We start from the raw sequence: 13,579 nt of genomic DNA on the forward strand, positions 1-13,579 counted from the left end.
CTCTGCAGCCCCCGCCCAGGCCGCCGCCGCCGACCCCGCCGCCGCCATTCGCCTTCGGTAAGATCCCCAGGCCCCATGTGACCTTCTTGTGCCATAGGTTCCTCTCAGGGCGGCAGCCTCCCTGCGCCCCATGTTTGTGTCCCTGGAGGGGGGTGGGGAAATGCTTTCTGAGTTAAATTTGCTTTCAGAAACCTTTCTCCACATACGGGTTTGGATTGGGTGCCTTTTTGCAAAAAGGTAAAAGAGAGAGAAAAGAGTGGGTGGTGAAGATGGCTTTCAATATTTAGCTACAATTTTTGCCGTTCCATCTTGCAAGAAAAAAAAAATGGCCTCCGGTCTGCTTAGCTGGGGCGTCTTGTGGAGACATTGGCCCTACTGCGCTTGCGCAGCTCTTCCCGCTCTTTTCTTGGGCTGCAGGCACCTCCCCACAAAATGTCTCTGTGGGTGGGCCAGCGCCATGCTGACCGCGCCTGCGCACTTCCCCCCATTTCCAGGAGCTGGAGGCTTTTCCCAGAAGACCTCCCTTCCGCTGTGCCTGCCTCCAACCCGCCTGCGCGCCCTTTCCCGCTCTTTTCTTGGGCGGGAGGCTCCACTGGCAGGACTTCCGGCAGACGGATGGGCTTTCTAAACTATGACTGCGCCTGCGCACGCTTCTGGTCTTTCTGAAGGCCCCGCCCTACATCGGAGCCCTGGCCCAATGCGCCTGCGCACCTCATTTTGTGCCTTTTCCCTGGATGTGGGTGGGGATGCGACAGTCTTTCTGCTCCACGGAGGAGGAGAAGATAGTTCATTGAAATATTGTCTATTTTTTCTCCTGCCCACCATGTGCATAAGTTACAATGTTCTTTATGTAACAATTGTAAATTATGCTTTCGCTATTAAATCACAACTTCAGGTCACATGTAGGTCTGAGGCTTTTAAAAAACGGCCATCTTAAAGTGCAGACCCCTGTTGGTTTTCCCTATGGTGTGCCAGTCTCCCACCCATGGGCTAAGGAGATTGGCTTGGGTGCTCCCCGACGGCCATTTCTGTCTCCTGGGATGTTCTAGGAAAGTCTGGTCTCCAGGGAACTAGATGGGGAGGACAGACCTGAAACAGCAGTCCTATAGGAGAAGAATACCTTTCCACTGGCACATGCTTCCTTATTTCCTCTCTCCACGCACAGGGGCTGAGCACCTAACTGTGCCAGACATAGTGGCAAAAGGTGGGGGGGAGTCAGATTCCTTCCCTAAGCATCTCGTCCTTGTGAGGGGAACAGCACTACTAAAGAATCACACATCAGTGTAGAGAGCTCTAACAGTTAACGGCTTAGCTGAGGTCTTAGGAGGAGGAGATGCTGAGGACTAGGAGGCAAAGTGGGCTGAAGGGAGAGCCCTCCAAGGTTAGGGAACAGCATCTGCAAGGGCTTTGAGGGGGACGAGAGAGAAGAAGCTGCCAGGTCATCGCACTGGAGGAGGCTGGAGTGGAGGCAGGGTCAGCCGCCTGGGGCTTCATGGCTGTGCTGAGGACTTCTTCTAAGAATGTGGGAATGGCTGAACGCTTTAAAAAGCAGGGAGGGTGAAAAGCATAGTGGATGTGGGAGCCCTTTGTAAAAGGACCTGAATGTTTGCCCCGTCTTTGGACAGTAATGTGATGCTTGTTCCCTCGCTCTTGGTGTTTTGAATACTTCTCCCATTGCTTGCTCTTTCAGGGCTCTCTCTGAGCATCAACTCGGATGCTATGGTGCGGTCTGAGTACCTGGAGAGAGAGCCTTCCAAGCTGTATCCCAGCTGCTCTGGCATGTACTATCGCCCGTTCCCGATGGGCTACCAGGATCCATCCCCGGGCCTGGGCATCTCCGTGCAGCAGGGCTTCCGGCACGTGCCCTTCAGCCACTACCATGGAGGAGGCTCGGTGAGTCCCATCCTGACTCCTTTCTGGTTCCTTCGTATCCCATCTGCACTGCTGCTCTTACATATGCTCAATCCCAGAAAGCCATTGGTGTGCCCGCTCTGTGCCAGGCCCCTCGGCCTGTACCGTGCGCGCCTCTGGGAGTGCACACATGTAGGTGAGTCTCATCATGTGTAGACGGGTCAGCCTGCGCTGTGGCATTTGCTTTTCAGAGCTGTAGGCCAAACGGCTCTGGGAGCTCAGGCAAGAAGGAACGCAGACACGTAGGTAAACCTGGGAATACCAAGTGACCACCCGCCTGGACGCGTGGAATGCTGGGGCCACAGGGCTCTTCGTTTTGCTGGTACCAGGAGGGCAATGCCACTGTCCTGGTGCCATACTGTTGAGGGCAGAGCCAGGAGCAGCTGTAGGGCCCCTGCCCAGGGTATGGCCCACTTGGGACTGCAGAGGGTTTTCAAGAGGAAATGGCATTTAAGCTTAGTCATGAAAAATATGGAAACCTTTCCCCAAACACCTATCCCCTGAGGATCTATGTGTTGAAAGAAGGAATGAGATGTAATCCCTTTATGAGGTCAGTGGTGAGTTACTAACTGGTGTGCTCTGTAAGCGCCTACAGTAGCAGTCAGACATCCCTTCACAATCCGGGACTGCTGGCTGCCAACCGCTTGCCTGCCTGAGTGCCCCTAACCACTCCCCTGCCGGCCTGGTCATCCCCAACTGCCCTCCACTGCAGGCCCGGTCGCCCCCAACAGTCCTCCCTTGCCAGCCATCTTGTGGTGGCCATCTTGGGACCACATTGGGGCGACCATCTTGGGACCACATGGGCGTGGCCATCTTGGGACCACATGGGGGCGACCATCTTGGGACCACATGGGCGTGGCCATCTTGGGACCACATGAGGGCGACCATCTTGGGACCACATGGGCGTGGCCATCTTGGGACCACATGAGGGCGACCATCTTGGGACCACATGGGCGTGGCCATCTTGGGACCACATGAGGGCGACCATCTTGGGACCACATGGGCGTGGCCATCTTGGGACCACATGGGGTGGCCATCTTGGGACCACATGGGGTGGCCATCTTGGGACCACATGGGGTGGCCATCTTGGGACCACATGGGGTGGCCATCTTGGGACCACATGGGGTGGCCATCTTGGGACCACATGGGGTGGCCATCTTGGGACCACATGGGGTGGCCATCTTGGGACCACATGGGGTGGCCATCTTGGGACCACATGGGGTGGCCATCTTGGGACCACATGGGGTGGCCATCTTGGGACCACATGGGGTGGCCATCTTGGGACCACATGGGGTGGCCATCTTGGGACCACATGGGGTGGCCATCTTGGGACCACATGGGGTGGCCATCTTGGGACCACATGGGGTGGCCATCTTGGGACCACATGGGGTGGCCATCTTGGGACCACATGGGGTGGCCATCTTGGGACCACATGGGGTGGCCATCTTGGGACCACATGGGGTGGCCATCTTGGGCGGCCATCTTGGGACCACATGGGTCGGCCATCTTGTGTGAGAATGTGACGGTCAATTTGCATATTACTGCTTTATATAGGACAGTGATGGTGAACCAATGACACGCGTGTCAGAGGTGACACGCAAACTCATTTTTTTGGTTGATTTTTCTTTGTTAAATGGCATTTAAATATATAAAATAAATATCAAAAATATAAATCTTTGCCCTAACTGGTTTGGCTCAGTGGATAGAGCATCGGCCTGCGGACTGAAAGGTCCCAGGTTCGATTCCGGTCAAGGGCATGTACCTTGGTTGAGAGTAGACCACTAGGGTATAATTCAGTGATGGCGAACCTATGACACGCGTGTCAGAGGTGACACGTGAACTCATTTTTTTGGTTGATTTTTCTTTGTTAAATGGCATTTAAATATATAAAATAAATATCAAAAATATAAGTCTTTGTTTTACTATGGTTGCAAATATCAAAAAATTTCTATATGTGACACGGCACCAGAGGTTAAGTTAGGTTTTTCAGAATGCTGACACACCAAGCTCAAAAGGTTCGCCATCACTGATATAGGATCATTTTCCATTGATTCAAGGGGGAAAGGTCTGGAAACCACTGGTCTTGATATTTCTAGGGTGCCTCCCCCTCTATTTGAGCCTTCAGAGCATGGGATATAATTCCATTGTAGGGAAGAGGAAGTTATGGGTTTGTCCACCGTCACAGAACGAGTGAGTGTGGCACTGGGATCACAATTCACAGCAGATTAGCGACAGAGCAGGATGCACACTGGACTTTCTGCTACCCTGAGCCTGTCTCTCAGACAGAGGTAAACAAAACGCCCACCGCCCTGCCCCACCGGAAATCTGGGTGCTGGCCACCCCCTTGCAGCCCAGGGACAGCATGGCCGCTCCAGCCTCCACACAAAGAGGGGTTCTGGCCAAGTGGAGCGTGCACCCACCGTCTGCTCACACAGAAGCCTGGCGTCCGGAGCAGCGCTGACTGACGGGCCTGCCAGACGGCCATTGTCAGGGTGTGATCTCAGCCAGTTTATCAGGCCCCAGGCAGGAGCTGTGATCCAGGGAGAAACGGCCAAGTCGCTTGGAATTAAAGGGCCAATAATCCCCCTCCTACCCTTTCCTGTCTGGATCTCGGATCCAACATTTAGTTGTAAAGCTGTTTAAACCCAAGAGCCTATGAATTGCTTCGAACCATGTCCTGCTCCCCCTGCCCAGGCTCCGAGATGACCCCCAAGACTCTTCCACCTTTTGTTTCTATCTCTGTCCCACCTGCTGCTGCTTTTGTTCTCCTCCCACAAAAGATCCCAGGCCTGGAGCTGGACAGGCCTGGGTCCCCTCGTCCTTCTCTTACCAGCTCTGGCCTCGGAGGACCTCGCTCGGCTCCGTCTGTCAGCGGGGCCTCGGGAGAGGAGGGTGTGATGCGTGTGAAGGGCCTGCACGGGTCTGGCACGTAGTAGGTCCTTGAGAGTAGGCTTCCTCTCTTCTTTGTGGTCAGATTAAGTTAGGACATGCTGGTTAGTCTAAGGCTTTTGAAGACGGCCTCGAGGCTTTAATGTGCTTACATGGGACTCACCATTGTGGTGAGTCAATATGTGGAGTTTCTCAAACTCCCTTGACAACGAACACTTTAGAAGCAGCTTAGAATAATCTTGTAGGACGCCAAGTTCTCTGGAACACAGCTTGTGAAGCGCTGCTCTGATGTATCTGGATGGAAGTAAATAATAGGAACTACACCTGACATTCATGACTATTTTCATCACATTCATGTCTTAGATGCGCTCTGAGCTATGTAGTCACCCCCCTCCAGATCCCTCCCTTCCAGCCTTGGGGGTTGGCTTCCATCTTCGGAAGAAGCAACAGAAGCACAGAATGGTGGTGGCTGGAGCCCCTTTTCCTGAGGTCAGCCAGCTTTTCTGACTCAGTCACAGCTGCACTCCACCCAGGAGAAGGCCCTGGCTCTGGAGTCTAAGTCATTGCCCGACAATGGACCACAGGTGGCTGGGATGCACTGGGACCCTGGCCGAGCGCTGAGCAGTGGGTCAGACAGACGGATCCAGTTCTGCCTCAGCCGCTCAGCAGCTTAGAGAGGGCGCAGTCAGGCCCGAACAGCTGTCCCCCAGGCTGATCTGAGGTGTGCCTGCGTTCTTTCTTGCCTTCAGTCATTTCTTTGCTGAGCACCCATTTCAAGTGCCTATGTCCAGCCCATGGGAGCCCCCAATTCGAGAGAGCATCATGTTTGATCAGCCCATCCGGCTAACCCTCTCCCCTGTTTGGCTTCTCTGCTCAGTGTGCCATGCAGGTGCCGGAGCCAGTGGAAAACTTCCAGCCAAGCTTTCCCCCGCGGCCGCCTCCGCCACCACCACCATCACCACTGCTGCCGCCACCACCACCACTGCTGCCGCCACCCCTGCTGCCGCCACCCCTGTCACCACCGCCCCCGTTCCTCCCACCAGGCTTCCTCACTGGGATCCATTTCCTTCCACCGCCGCCACCACCACCGCCACCGCCACCAGCATCTTTCTCACTGACCGTCCTCTCTGATGCGGACCAGGAGACCGCGGGTAAGAGCACCAGTCTTCCGCTTTGTGGGGGAGCCAGGAAGACTTTCTGGAGGAAGGGGTCTAATCAAAATAGATGTGGAGAGAGGGGTGATTGAGAACAGAATTAAAATGTGCTGGGCCTGGGATATGCTTTTTCCCTACACCCCTCCCCTAAATTCTATAGGCAGGCATCAAGGAGGTGAGGAAACCAATAGAGCCCAGAGGGGTTCTTGTAGATATAAATGGCAGAGCTCAGATTTCAACAGAATTATGTGTCTGGCTCTATTAGTGCCCCTGGGCAAAGATGTGGAGGGAGGTGTGTGTGGTGTGTTCAGACCAGAGGTGCCAGGCCTCTCTGGCTGGGGAAACGACAAATGCCGAGCCTGGCACAGCAGCAGGAGCCAGTGTACGCCTGGTAGGGATGATTCCTCTCCTCAGGCCACTCTGGAGAGAGAACCTGACCAGGAGCGAGAGACCCTATCCTTCTTAGCTCTGCCCTGATGCACTGGGTGATCTTAGGCGCTCACACACCCTTCTCTAGGCCTCAGTCTTTTCATCTGTAAAATGGGCCCCTTCACAGGGTTACTGTGAAGGTCAACTGAAATTTTAGATGTGAAAATGCTTTGAGGAATTTGTTTTTTTAGGGCCCTTTGCAGAATGAATTTAACCATCTCTGGGTTGTGTTACTTATACATTCAAGGATTTTTTTTCCTTTTAATTTTCCCCTGAGGTTAGTCTGGTGATGTCTTTCTCATTTTACCGAAGAGGAAACTGAGGCCTGTTGCACACCTGCTGTGTGTGAGATGCCTACATCTGTTAGCTGGAGAGATGGTCAAGTGTGGCTTGAAGCTTGCTGGCGCTGGTGCTGGCCTGGGCGTAAGTCCTGGCTCCAGCACTTACCAGCTGTGTGGCCTTGGGCAAGCCAGTCCACTCCTTGGTGCCTCAGTTTCAGTGTCTGTCGCAGTGGACTGGTAATGCTCCCCACCTCATGAGGTTATTCTGAGGATTAACCAGAACCTGAAATGATGAAGCCAATAGTGGAAGTTAGTTCTCACTGTTCCCCCTGCTCCCATGCTGACCTGATGTTGCAAGGTGGACATCGTTTCATTTACAGGAGGAACTGGTTCAGAGCTTCCGGTAGCTTGTTTCATGCCACCCAGTCTGTGGCAGGCAGAACTTGAGCCTGTATCATATGAGGACTAGAATTCCAGCCTCCTGACACCTAGCAAATCCAAGGCAAATTAATTCTCCTTAGGGCCTGGGAATGATGAGAAGCCTTGTAGAAAGCTTACACCTGAAAATAGGTAATTTTTCCTATTTCTAAATGCATCCCCTCTTTTTTGTTCTTTGCAGATGACCAGGTTGCAGGGATGCCTCGTGAGCCCAGCCAGCCATCGTCTCAGGAGCAGTCCGACTAGGCCCCGGGCCTCTGGCCAGCAAAATGGGGCATCGGGAGGGTGACAGCAATCATTTTCTTGTCTGTGTTCAGTGATGTTAGGGAGGGTGGACAGTGATAGACATAAAATAGAGTTAATTCCCATTTCAAGATAGGAGGAAAGAGGGTGGTTTCTAAGTTTCAATCCTGAAATATGAGCTGGAACAGGAGAGTGGAGGATGACGTTAACCAGGGGAAGACCAGGCCTCTGAGGAGTCGGGGCTGATGGGAACTCCCATTTAGGAATGAATTTAACCATCTCTGGGCTGTGCTGCCTTTTATGCGACTCGCCCTCAGAAGCGTTCTTTGATTTCCGCAGGCCCCACTGCAGGACAGGAGGCACCATGTATTTCAGCCTTCTGCCTCTGCCTGGTCCCAGGGGCTGGCAGCACAAACATCAAGCTTCCAGCACATCCAGGGGCTGGTGCGAGCAGCCAGGCAGGGCACTGACAGCAGGTTCTGGAGTGTCCTTCTCTGCTGCCCTGTTTCCCACTGCCCCTCGCCCCTTCTCCAGGGGCCTTTACTAGCAAGCATCGTGACCCCTGGGCTACTTCACCCCCCTCCCCTCCATAAAGTTTAAGCCATTTATAGGCATCTTTCTGGTTTTAAAAAATTCATTAACGTTTTATTACTTGCTGTTTTTATAGTGATTGCCAGCTTTAAAAAGTAGGCTATTTGTTCCCAGAATAGAATGGTGCTTCCAAAGTACCTGTGATGTCAGCACTTCTTCTCTGGGGCCAGTTGACTGTTGAAATAAAATGAGCAATGGAGATGCTGTGGAAGGTGTCTTCTCTCTTTAAATCCACGTGGAAGGCAGTGTTGGGTAGAGCAGTCGGGGCCTGGGTTTGTGGCCTGTCGGCCCGCTCCTACCACGTGCTTGCTTAGGCCAGTCCTTCCCTTCGCCCTCTCCCCTTCCCTTCAGTTATCAATGACTTGGGCCAGACTACTTCAGTTGTTGTTGTTATTATTTTAAGAAATGGAAACCTCTTAAGGAAATCTGATGTAGACACATCAAATGTAAAGATGACTTCGTTTCCCTTCCCCAGCTCCTTTCATGGTCCCTGCAGCGGGACATGGTTTTAAAATACAGAACTTGGTCCCATTCTGCTGTTTTAGGATCTTGGGGCTCTTCCCCTGGTTTCATTTGTTCCTTCATTTAAAAATCACCCGACATCTCTACTAGATTTAGAGCCTGACAATCGGCAGCCCTGCCCATGAGCGTGGAGTCTAGTAGAAACAGATACTGTCCAGTGGCATTGGGACTGGGACAGAGAGGAAGAGGAGCTGGGGATGGTCAGAGGAAGCCTGGAAAAGTCAGGGCTTCATCTGCCTTTTATTCTTTAATCCTCACCCAAGGATATTTTTTTCCATTGATTTTCAGAGAGAGTGGAAAGGAGGGGGGAGGGGAAGAGAAAGGGGGAGAGAGAAATATCAATGTGATGGAGACATATCGATTGGTTGCTTCCTGCACTTGTGGATCGAACCTGCAACCCAGGTACATGCCCTTGACTGGGAATTGAACCTTTGACCCTTTGCTGTACAGGCCAACCCTCTAAGCACTGAGCCATGCCAGCCAGGACCTCACCTTTTTAAAGAGCAAGAATGAGTTAGGTGAAAACAGGCACTCCCTATTAGGTGGGCAGAGAGAGGGAAAGGGATGTGGAGTGAAGGATTCCAGGGTGAGGAGCAGCATCTTGTTCTCCGTCCCGGGAAAGGCTGGCATGCAGGGGAACAGGTGACCTGCTTTCTGTCTTGCCTGTGGGCATGGGTGCCCAACCATCCTCCTAGGACAAGTAGCAGGAGGACCACTGAGAAGTAAGCTGTCCTCATCAGTGTGGTGGCTGGGGGTCCAGGACCGGGCCTGCTCTGTTGAAAGGCACTGGGGCAGGCACAGCCATGGGAGTTTTTCAGTGACTGCATTATAAACACAGTAGTTTCAGCAGGGAAAAGCCAGGCATTGGCTTCCGTCTGAACCGGATGGTGCAGTGATTTTGCATTAGCCTGGCTTAGTGGCTGAAGCTGTCAGCCACCCAAATGCTGGTCCTGCCCCCAGGGCCATAATCCACAGAAGCCCTGGGCGGGTAGGAGAAGACCTGACTTCCGGTTCCATTTAGCCCCACTCACCCTGCCCTCACTGGACCCCTGACCTTCAGTCAGTTGGCCAGGTGGGGTTGATCAGCCCTTGCTTTTTTTTTTTTAAATTGCACTTTGTTTTATTCTAGAGTCCATGTTTTGAAAGATTATTTTTCAACCAAGCTGCATCAGTAAAGCTGTTTTTCCGTTTCTGATCAAGTCTGACCAATTCAGACCAATGCAAGAAAACAGGATGTTAGTTAGCACATGGGGTTTGAGATGGGAAGCTGTGGCCTGGGAGAAAAATGTCCTGTTGCCTTATTGTAGGAGCCCATGTCCACGGGGCTCTCACTTCTCCAATAGGCCTGGGATCTGATGAACCTTGAGATGCTCTGCATCTTTCCTGGAGCCCTGAAGGTGCCTGCTGGGGTGAAAAGATCCAACTGTGGGGCAGGGACGGAGGCCTGGCTTCCTTCCCCCTGGTGGACAGAACCCCAAGTTCTGTCCTTTCCTGTGGGCTCTCACCATGATCCCTTACCCTGGTCAGCGGACCCCTGCGCCCTATAGCCTTGCCAGTCAATCCAGCCCATGCTCCTGAATGCCCTGCTCTTCCAGGCTGTTCTCTAGCAGCAGAATGAGCATTGAAAGAACAGATCTGCTCATGTTACTTCCTTGCTCACATGCCTTTCATGGCTCCCTACTGCTCAGAGTAAAGACCAGCATCTTCAAACCAACTGCCCGCCCACCTTTCCAGCCTCCTCTCCCTCACCGGCTGGCCCAGCCCAGGTTCTGCAGGGGAGGGGTCAGGCAGGAACGGGTGGGCTGCAAAGAGACCAGTGGCCAGGGGCAGCGCTGCTCATCGCAGATGGCGGAGGCTTGGCTGTAAGCCAGGAGGATGTCCCGGAAGGCAGCCGGCCGCATTCCCTGACGCCCGTGCACCTGCATGGCGCCGCCAGGAGAGGGCGTGCGAGCAGCGGCTGTGGGCGGGGCCGATGGAGGCCAGACCACTGTGGGGGCGAGGCCTATTGCCTAGCAACCTGCATCCAAGGAGAAGCTGCGAGCCAGCCTGGCTGGAGGAATAGGTTTCTGCAGCTGGGCCTTGACGTGACTGGAAGACGTGTATTCTAACTGGGAAATCAAAATGATAAGCCTGTAGGCTAGGCCAGCAATTTTCAACCTTTTTCATCATGGCATACGAATTAATTACGAAAGTTCTGCAGCACACCAAAAAAAAAAAAAAAAAAATACATTTTTTGCTGATCTGACAAAAAAGGCATAATTTTGATTTATTCACATAAGATGACTTTGTGTTGACTGTTGTCATTTCTTTATTTGACAATCTCAGGGGAAAGAGGTCAGTGTTTCTGACTCAGTAGTCAGGTATTGCATTGTTTTAAACCTCCTTGCAGTATGCCACCATGTAGTCACCAACCTCGCAGCAGTTGTCTTTGCACTGCCCTGCTGTGAAATCAATGCCCCCCTATCTTTGCCTTCAGACACCAGCTGGAACCCCAGCCCCCGTATCCCATGACATATTCCCCACTTTCTCTCCGTTCTGCACTTTTGCACACGCTGAGTCTTCTGCCTAGACTCCTTCTACCTTTACCAGCTCATCTCCTACTCATCCTTTCCAACTAAGTCCAGGACCCCCTCCCCCAGGCCTCCTCTACCTGGATTAGGAGGCTCTGCAGAGACTGCCCAGGCCCTAGCCCGCCCTCTGTCACACCATCCCACTGCGTAGATGTCCCTCCTACAAGTCTGTGGGCTTCCTGGAGGCAGTGTCTTCACTTGTCTTTGTGTCCCGTTTGTGGAGCTCAGCATTGGTTAGGCCAGTAGTTGCTGAGTGACTGTTGCAGAATAAATGGCTGAATTTCTGGGCCATCTTGTGGACTTTTGGGTGGAGGGTTGATTTGCTCTGCCTCAGGCCCCTCACACAGCATCTTTTGCCTTACATTTTTGCTCTGTCTGCTGGGACCCCACACAGGAAGTCAGCCTTCACCAAACTATGCTAAGTGAAGCACTGCACCCTTCCTCATTTGAGCCTCACAACAACCCAGGGAAGACATGGGTTGTGTTGCCCTCACCGGTTTGGCTCAGTGGATAGAGAGTCAGCCTGCAGACTGAAGGGTCCCAGGTTCGATTCCAGTCAAGGGCATGTACCTTGGTTGTGGGCACATACCCAGTAGGGAGTGTGCAGGAGGCAGCTGATCGATGTTTCTCTCTCATCGATGTTTCTAACTCTCTATCCCTCTCCCTTCCTCTCTGTAAAAAATCAATAAAATATATATATTTTTAAAAAGACATGGGTTGTCACCTCTATTTTATTTTACTTTATTTTATTTTTTTAAAATATATTTTATTGATTTCTTACAGAGAGGAAGGGAGAGGAATAGAGAGTTAGAAACATCTATGAGATAGAAACATCGATCAGCTGCATCCTGCACACTCCCTACTGGGTATGTGCCCGCAACCAAGGTACATGCCCTTGACCGGAATCGAACCTGGGACCCTTGAGTCCACAGGCCGACACTCTATCCATCGAGCCAAACCGGTCAGGGCTCACCTCTATTTTATGAAGAGACATGGAGAGGGATAGTAACTTTCCCAAAGTCACACAAATTGCAAGTGGCCCAGGGCATGCAGAGAGTAGCCTACATCCCTGGACACCAGTTCTAGAGCTTTAAACATCTGTTTTGCCCTGAGTTTTCATCTTGACGTGTTTTGAACGTGGACCACGTAAATGCACCCTAGATTCTGGGCAGATTCTAGGACGACTGGGGAGAGCGGCCTACAGACACCTGCCTCCTGACACCACTGGCCGCAGCACACAAAGCCTCCGGAGCGAACGCTGAAGTAGTCGTCACAGCGATCAGCCAGGGTCTCCCTCCTGGTGCCTGAGCCTCCGCCATGGCCTGGGCTCACCACAAGCCCCGCTGTGCCAGCTGGACTGACAGAGGGCTTGCTCCTGTGGCCAGATGGGAGCAAGGTGTGTCATCTAAGGGTCCAAAACCTACAGAGAGACGCCCTCCCACCAGCGCTTCTCTGGATCCTCTTGGAGAAAAACAGACCTCTCTGGGCCTGGGGCAGGGGCTGGGTTTCTCTCTCTGCAGCCCTGAGGTTTCTTACAGCCCCTTCCACTTCTGGACGCTGTGTCCTTTGTGGGCCTGGGCCTGGACCTCTCTTACTGGGAGCTGCTCAGAAACCCAAGAAAGAGCCATGGCCTCTTCTCCTGGGAAATACCACCTCTGAGGCCACCTCTCAGTGCACAGAGTAGGGCACCTGGGCTGTCATTGTCCATGTCCGGGGGCGAAGGCCTACAGCTGTGGTTCTCTGCTTCCTGGAGCTTCCCACATGCTGGGCACAGTGCTGAGTGCTTTCCACAGATTCTCTCTGCGAATGCTCATAATGACCTCCCAGGAGGCACCATGGGCTCCCAGCTTACAGATGGCAAGACTGAGGCCTACAGAGGTTAGGTTCTTGTGCCTGGGATACTACCTATAAGTGGTAGAGCTGGGGTTAAATCCAGGTTCCACCAGACTCCAGAGCTAAGTTCCTAACCACATTGTGCTCTCCTGCTTCTCAGGGTCGGGGGTTGTGGGCCTTGGGGACGTTGCAGTTCCCCAGGATTTGCTGCCCAACCACCGTCCACCAGCCCAGCCAGGTGTCAAGGCATGTGGACAAGCTGAGTATAAAGAACAGCCTAGCTCATGTTTTATACAAGAAATGAAATTAAAAAAAACATAACACCCTCTTTTTAATTTCCAAACCCTTTCATTTTGTTTTGAAAATAAACAAAGCATGAAGTCGATTTTTAAAACAATGAGTATGTTTTTTAAATTTAAATCTAAGCCCTCTCACAAGGTAGATTGGAACTTTATTAATATTAATGCTTTTAACTCAAATGGAACCTAGGAGATAGTTTTGATATTTACTGAGCTGGTTTCTTTTTAGGCTCATTTCTTCCTCTTTCTCCAGGCCTTTGTTTATTTTATTTTATTTTATTTTATTTTTTTAAATTAAATCTTTATTGTTCAGATTATTACATTGGTTCCTCTTTTTTCCCACCATAACTCCCCTCTACCCAGTTCCCCCCCCACCCTCCGCCCTCACTCCCCACCCACTGTCCTCATCCATAGGTGCA

The 13,579-nt window shown here is 52.2% G+C and overlaps 1 protein-coding gene across 1 annotated transcript in view; it reads left to right on the forward strand.

Moving 5' to 3' along the window:
• Positions 1-7,430, forward strand: part of DMRTB1 (DMRT-like family B with proline-rich C-terminal, 1) — a 7,872-nt gene extending 442 nt beyond the window's left edge. Inside the window, exons 2-6 of the mRNA XM_005878682.2 lie at positions 9-57; positions 1,691-1,893; positions 5,164-5,289; positions 5,678-5,951; positions 7,284-7,430. Of these exons, the coding sequence (XP_005878744.1) occupies positions 9-57; positions 1,691-1,893; positions 5,164-5,289; positions 5,678-5,951; positions 7,284-7,348 (717 nt within the window). The 3' untranslated portion in view covers positions 7,349-7,430. The remainder of the gene's footprint in view (positions 1-8; positions 58-1,690; positions 1,894-5,163; positions 5,290-5,677; positions 5,952-7,283) is intronic.
• Positions 7,431-13,579: the final 6,149 nt, after the last annotated feature.

Source organism: Myotis brandtii, unplaced genomic scaffold, assembly GCF_000412655.1.
Source record: "Myotis brandtii unplaced genomic scaffold, ASM41265v1 scaffold57, whole genome shotgun sequence".
NCBI classification, from domain to species: domain Eukaryota; kingdom Metazoa; phylum Chordata; class Mammalia; order Chiroptera; family Vespertilionidae; genus Myotis; species Myotis brandtii.